At 39.1% G+C, this 7,500-nt stretch overlaps 2 protein-coding genes across 2 annotated transcripts in view; one reads left to right on the top strand and one right to left on the bottom strand.

Moving 5' to 3' along the window:
• The window catches only part of LOC140922735 (uncharacterized), a 32,271-nt gene that overhangs the window by 24,319 nt on the left and 452 nt on the right, over positions 1 to 7,500 (top strand). The window contains exons 23-25 of the mRNA XM_073372754.1: positions 5,020 to 5,088; positions 5,424 to 5,518; positions 5,981 to 7,500. The exon at positions 5,981 to 7,500 is cut by the window's right edge and continues 452 nt beyond it. Of these exons, the coding sequence (XP_073228855.1) occupies positions 5,020 to 5,088; positions 5,424 to 5,518; positions 5,981 to 7,046 (1,230 nt within the window). The 3' untranslated portion in view covers positions 7,047 to 7,500. The remainder of the gene's footprint in view (positions 1 to 5,019; positions 5,089 to 5,423; positions 5,519 to 5,980) is intronic.
• LOC140922459 (uncharacterized) overlaps positions 7,163 to 7,500 on the bottom strand; it is a 4,839-nt gene continuing 4,501 nt past the window's right edge. The window contains exon 3 of the mRNA XM_073372442.1: positions 7,163 to 7,202. Within this exon, the coding sequence (XP_073228543.1) occupies positions 7,163 to 7,202 (40 nt within the window). The remainder of the gene's footprint in view (positions 7,203 to 7,500) is intronic.

The following is a 7,500-nucleotide window of genomic DNA, read 5'->3' as shown; positions in this document are numbered from 1 at the left end:
ATCCTGCCCCACAATGTATAGGTAAGATTTCCATACAACCCCAAACATTTGTTATGTGTGTTAAATAATATAAGCTTGCTGCACGCAAAATAAATATAGGGGTTTGGATGCACAGGACCTTTTGATGTTGTGTTTGCCACATATTGATCCAGCAAGTTTTGTCTACTTTAGTAAGCACTCGTGGTGTTAGGTGTCGGCTGCTGAATGTAGTCTTTTCTTGTTTTCTCTATAGAAAGCACTCAAAAGTGATAAGAATATAAACTACTGCAATAAGTTCAAGCTGTGTATAGCTTCTGGTTTATAATTATGTCTTATTTCTTGTACCTCCCCTCCTCAGTGAAAGCCTAATTAACTCATCTTCTACATTGTATGGTATGCAGACCCCATATTAAGCAGACACCCTGTATTCAGCAGTCGAATAGCTCAAAATGTGGCAAAACGTTTCTTTCCACAATTTAAGAAAAACAAACCAGTATTTAGTGGATATCTCTAATAAGCAGAAAGCAGCAAAGTTTGTGTGGATGTCCCCCTAATTCTAAAAATTATACAGGGTTTTTTTTTATTTATAACAACCTTGTATGCATAAAAATAGGTGGTAAAAAGAAGGATGAGTGAGGGTGCAAAGAGAGAAGAACTGAGTCCTTATGCCAGGCTGGCTCCCTCCCTGAAGATATAATATAAAATACAATATGTAAAGGTTTCATAAAACTGGTACATCATTTTATGTTGTGTGTCTTTTAGACTGTGAGCAGTCTCTCTTCAGCTTGAAAATCTGTAAGCGAGAGTATTTGAGCAGCGAAGTTGTGTGAGTTGTGAGGGCGCAAATTTGAATACGCTGCTCAAATACTCTTGCTTACACATTTTCAAGCAAAAGAGAGACTGCTTGCAGTCTATATGTCTTTCAGTGTCTGCAAACTTTTCTGTTGTTTTCTGACAGGTTGAATTGAAGGAACAATAATACTAGCAATCATGAATTCTCTTTTAAGATCTTTGCATGACCTTGCCACGGAATTGGTACTGGGGAAAATAATGTACAAGTTTGACAAACAGTGCAAGTTCTGTATTTTGGGGCAAGGGAGCACTTATTTATTTATTTATTATTTTTTATACTTCTGTTAAACTATATGGCTGCCACTGCATTTGGGATTTGAAATTTGAGGAATACTGGGAAGAGTGTGACCATTACTGAGTGACACACACATTATTGTGAAAGGTTTGAACCCAGGAGTCATTTCAAAAGTACGTTGAGTTTGATGGTCCGGGTGAACGTAGTCACTGTCAACAACAACAGTCCTATTCAGGACTACGTTCACCCGGATGATCAAACTCAACCTACACATGTTATTGTACACACTACATTACTATTAATTTGTCTCCTTCTAGATGCTTTCCCCTACATTGCCTCTTTCAAGCCATGGCATGAATAGATGCAATTGATTCAGTCACACACTATGTTTTATTGCTCCAGAATGTTTCTCTCAATGCAACCCTGGCATGCAAGTGCATAAATTGATTGTCTCACCAATGAAAGAAATTCAGTTGACTTAATTAAGAGGTCAAGGTGTGACCAAAGGTTTTATTTTAATGTGATACTGCCATTTTTAACTTAAACCCTTCCTCAATGAAGGTCATATTCTCAAATACTGATCAGCTTAACTTTCCTGTGGTGTCTTAATGGTTGCATGAGGCCTGATCAATCATAATGTGCAGGCCAGCAACATGTGAATTTATTAGATTATTTAAAGGGAAAGATTGGGTTGTCATGGTGGATGCCTTAAAAGCAAAAGATCACACAAACTTGCTCTGCCTGCAGACTCGGCTTTAAGAGCATCAGAAATGCAACATTAATATTAATAAAGTCAATGTTTCAACATGTTGAAATGCAAAAAGGTGCTCACTTTACTATTGTCTGTATTATACTTCTGATTGGTTTATAGGCAGCAAAATTCAAGAAAAATTTGCAAAGCAGCATGTATATGAATCCTTATAACAAAATCTTATGAGTCTGAATAAAACAGATATCCCATGCATGTCTGGAACATAAAATTAATGAAAAGTTTTCTTCAGTTGGCTATAATGTTTGCAGCTCTAATGATTGGTTGAAACCTTTTAACACAAAGAAAATACCCCTTAAAATGGGTATGGATACATTTATTTTTGAAAACATTGTTTTTTCTGAAAATATGGTTAGAAACTTTTCAAACATACTGAGCTATTCATCTGCTTATAGGATGTAACTTTTAATATGGGGTCCGCTTAAATATACAGGTTTTGCCATACACTATTATAAGTTTGTACTTTTTTCTGTGTGGGAGGGGGTAAAAAAAAAATAAGACACAACTCAGTAAGAAGCTATAAACAGCTTGAACTTATTGCAGTAGTTTTTATTCTTAATACTTTTGAGTGCTTTCTATAATGAAAAAAAAGAAAAGACTACATTCAGCAGCTGACACCTAAAAACATGAGTGCTTACTTAAATAGAGAAAACTTGCTGGATCACTAAGTGGCAAACACAACATCAAAAGGTCCTGTGCATCCACGAATGCCTGAAGTTTGAATTATGCTGTGGTACGATTTGCATTCAAACCCCTACATTTATTATACATACAGCAAGCTTACATTATTTAACACACATAATGAATGCTTGGGGTTGTATGGAAATCTTACCTACACATTGTGGTGCAGGATCTGTAAAAGTTCATTATTACAGGTGTATGAGGAAAATATTAGGCTTGGTAAAACCACATAAAGCAAATAAACGCCACATGAGATTATCATACTGTAGTAGTATTTATTTCAACATGAAAAAACACAAATAACCTTACACAGAAGCATTGCGACAGAGTTATACGCTTCGGGGTTATATGCTTCTGCCTTACACAAATAAAGCTTTTACAAGCAAAAATCGTTTTCAGAATTCAGTGATCTTTGTGGTGTTTTAGCCTCTCGAGTAAAAAATGAGATAGCTCGGTGTTTTGCCAATCTTTTTTAGAATAAGAACCTTTCAGAATTCGCTAGGGTCCATTTTTTTGAAGGTAAGGAAGACTTCAAAGTATTCAAGAACGTTTTCCGATTAACTTTACTGAGCAGTATTTTTCGCTCGATGGAATGTTGACAATTACAAATTGAATAGAAGAGGTGGTTTCTGTGTAAACTCAACATTTCCTTCAAAGGCGAATTTTCCCCAGAAATCAAATTCAACTTGTGACAGAAAAAATTAAAAGCAAATCTTTACGAAATTTCGAGATTTCAATGTCAAGAAAACTACAGAGAAACGGCGCCTTACCTCGAGTAACCGGGCCACCATTGTCTGCACTTATTAAAGAACAACACAAATTTGCTGCACAAGAACCCTTTTTCCCTAACTTGGCGAGTCGACAGATGAAAACAAAGCTCTTCTTTTCTTCACAGGCTGGGAAGCAGAATTTAAAGTTCTGGCTATTCCATATAACCCATTATTAGGCCATTGTTTGCGAAAGGATTTTTAACTGCGATTTGATTTGCAATGTTTGAAAATTCTGTAAAGATCAAACTTTTGCACATACCGATTTTCACACATGAATTGATCCGTCAAAACCGTCAATCACATTGAACTTAAATGGTCTCCTTACTGATTTTTAATCTTGCTGAATAGTGGCTTTAGGAATATTAACCTCGCCGCGAATATTCCGCTTCTATTCAACTCGTGATTGTTCCATGTGAAGTACGGTACAAAATATCAGTCAAAGCAGGGAAAGGTGTTTTCCACATGATTCCTGGTCATGTCCTTGAGAAAAATACTGGAAGCCTTTATACGTTTTTTCCTTCCTCTTTCAACAGAAAATACGTCCACACGGTCGCTTGTACGGTCGTCTTTGTAGGACCCGCGCATTTTGTGTAAAACGCAATGCTACTTGTCCTCTTTCCAGCTGTTCCAACAAAAACGATGGTCCACGCGGTCGCTTTAACTGTATTTCTACCGTTTCTTGTAAAGGATCCGTTTGTGTAGAAGTTTTAACTATTTTCTATGGTAGGTTCTTCGTTGAAGAAGGACAATTTATCAAGTACACACCCTCCACATTGTCCCTCCACTTTAGCAGCCATTTTTTTCATTTATTGACCCCGCCTCGCTTTGGCGCGCTGAATCTTCCGGAAGTCAACCAGTTTACCGGAAACTGTTTCCGCATGGTCCGCATAGTTCTAAAAATAACTTTTTTGGGATTAAGATATCCCAAAGGCGTGACTGGGAGTGTCCCTCTCTGTCCTATTATGGCTCTTGGTTATGAGAATTAATAAAATGATTACCAAAGAGAAAATGCTTTAATCTTTTCTCATATTCTCTCAACTTATTCTTTAAAGAAATGTATAGAGATGAGTTTGGATATTGGGGCTTAAAGAGTTAAGTGGTCTGTTGCCCATTCCCCTTGAGTGACCGCTTAATGCAGGTTTGACGGTAGTGGTTACAACTATGGCGCTCTGGGCCCAATTTCTCGAAAGATGGTTAAGTTTAATCCAGGATTAAGATAAATTTTTAAATACTAAGAACATTCAATTCGAGCTTACAAAATACTGTTTAGCCTTCACTCCTAGATACAGTGACGGTAACACAAATTGTTACTCTAAGCAATACAAAGGAAGATAAAATACAACAACGGAACAAAATTTTAAATCTCATTATCTGGAACCGGGCCCAGGGGTGTTCGATAGACAAACTTGAATCAGCCGGGGTGAAAGTGCGGAATGATTCGGTTGGCAATGACCCCAATGCGAGCTTATTTTCACAAACTAAGAGTAAATGAACATAGGGTCAGGAATGGACCTACCCTATTCCTAATCTGTTCGCTTGAGAAGGTGAAGCGATGATATCTTGAATGAGAACACAGCGGTGTCCCATTTGTTCCAGTGGAAGTGGTTTTCAACCTGTTTTATCGAGTGTCGTTAAACCAAAGGCAAAGTAACTACTGTACAATTGGAATTCGATACGACAAGTAACTGAAATATTCATTTGATTGAAATGTTATTTTTGTTTGGATTTTACAGGTATTTTCTAACAATACTGTTCAAGCAAAACATCGGAGCGATCTTGAGCGCTGGTTGAAGGATATCAAGGTATTGTAGCAATAAGGTCATCATAACAGTTATCAAATTTACTGGGATTAATTATTATCCCACGCGACCTGTTTTCCATTTCCACCACCACCACCACCACTACCACCATAATCATCATCATCATCTTCATCATATATCATCATCATCATCGTCATCATCAATCATCATCATCCATCAATGATCAATCATCATCATCATCATCATCGTTATCACCATCACCATCGTCGTTGTCATCATTATCACGAACGATACTCCAGCTGAGTTTTGTTTAACGTCAAATCAAGGGGGTTATCACCTTGTTCCAGAGATTCTTATTTAGGGCGTTTTCCCAACAGAACTTGTACAGTAGCAAGCGTCAGTTGACAGAGTGGAGCTGGGCCTTTCATTTTCTTACCACAGGACATCTCAAACGGAAACCCGCGGTCATCAGGTATCATTGCAATTTTATTTTGTACAGCATCATGGAGCAGGAGAAATGCTTTACGCAAGTTGGATTACAATTTTGCTTCATAACTTTAGTTAAGAATTGTTGAACGGCACCCTGCGAGCAGAGGCCCTTTGATCTTCCTAGATAAGTGGTCGAAGGACCTCTGCTCGCGGGGTTGTTGAACGGTTACTTTGTAAAGAAACTGTGGTTGTTGAGTCGGTAAGGGAGTGAAACACAAACTCGTTGTTCAAAAGCCGAAGATTGCAGCGTTAGCCCTTAGACCGAATCGTAGGATTGAGGGTTACGTGCTACTTCAAGTAGATTCTGGCAAAACTATAAGCAGACTTCAGTAATTAGGTGTTATAACTTTGCGACATGTTTTTACACGTTGCACCGTAAAGTAGTATTTAAAAATTATGCCATTACAGTTCAGTAAGAAGTGATTTTGGTTTCGTGGTTTCACAGGCAGTTGAAAAACAGCAATAGTCTTATGGCAGGGACTGTTCCCCATCACCAGTTGTTGAAAATACAAGCTGCTAATACTCCAGCTGCAAACAACCCCAGTGATAAACCGGCTCAGCAGCACACTGTAGCTCGAACACAATCTGGTTATAAGGTTGTGTCAATACCCAGCAACACTTCCAACGGCAAACAGGGTAGTGCGGTGCGAATACAGTCTTTGAACACCGCGTCTGTGGCTTCACCGAAGAAGAGTTCCAGTGCTAAACCAGCTCAAGTTGTTAACATTGCTGGGTCCGCACCATGCAACACTTCATATGGGAAATCTCCTCAAGCTAATGGCAATGCGACATCAAAACAAGGCAACACTGCCGTGTCCACACCAACAACCAGTGTCAATGGTAAAGCTGTTAATATGGCCCGATCGACACCGAACACTTCAAATGGTAAATGTGCTGCTGGAGGAAAGGCGACCTCAAAACAAGGAAACATTGTATCCACACCAACCAGCAATACTAATGCTAAAACTGTTAACATGGTCGGATCCACACCAAACACCTCAAATGTTAGATCGGCTCAAGTGAATCCTGCCCGTACATCTGTGAACGTGGCCGCATCCACACGACAAAATGCGCCTGTTGCTCAACTTAGTGCAGTGAACCCAGTGCGTTCCAGTACAGCCCGTATAGCCACACCTACAGGCACTAACCCTGGAAACAAAGTGCAAACACCAACAGTGTTATTACAGGTGGGTAACACAACGATGCCTACAGCTAACCCTAATGCCATGCCTCAGCAAGTTATCAGACTTCCTCCAAATTTTCTGGCCAATCTTACGGGCAATAACACTGTTCAAAATGTAGTAATAAGTAGAATGCCCGTCCCGCACGGTGCTAACGTTTCAACTAGACCTGGCTCAGCGAGAAATACTGCACCATCACCTCGGCCCATCACAACTGTAGCATCTTCAGCGTCGAGTACATCTGGTTCAGTTCAAACGGCTTCCACTGCTGTGGCATCATCTTCATCAGCTGCGGCCAGCGCAAAGACTTCAAAAGGGTCACGAGCGTGATGTTTCTTCTTTTGCCATGTTATGAACACTTGTTCAAATCTTTTTGTATGTGACATCTTTGGCAGGAGGGGGATGATCCGTTCTATCGTTCACTTTTTTATCACAGATTGTTGAACTTACGGTTCTGTGCCATTACTATCAAACTCTTTCCTCTCACTGATTTAAAAAGCAGGGTCGTAAATCATTTCTGGTGGACACATCTGCCACCATCAGTTTTTTTTCCCATTTCTCTTTTCTTTTCTTTCTTTTTTTCTTTTCAGCACAGTTTATCGAGTCGTCTTATTTTAGAGCCTTGAAAGTAGAATAAGTGAAAGGAAGGCAAAGCATAGTTTTATTGTTACGGATTAACTGGTTTTAAGTTGAATCGCGAAAGGAATTGAGGTAAATTTAGGTTTCTAGGAAACTACTCACCTACCCCTCCCTTAAGCTAACATTAACACTTGCTTCTTATCTG

This window comes from Porites lutea, chromosome 13, assembly GCF_958299795.1.
Source record: "Porites lutea chromosome 13, jaPorLute2.1, whole genome shotgun sequence".
In the NCBI taxonomy this organism is placed as follows: Eukaryota; Metazoa; Cnidaria; class Anthozoa; order Scleractinia; family Poritidae; genus Porites; species Porites lutea.
Note: the sequence above shows the minus strand (reverse complement) of the source record. Positions and strands in the feature narration are given on the sequence as shown.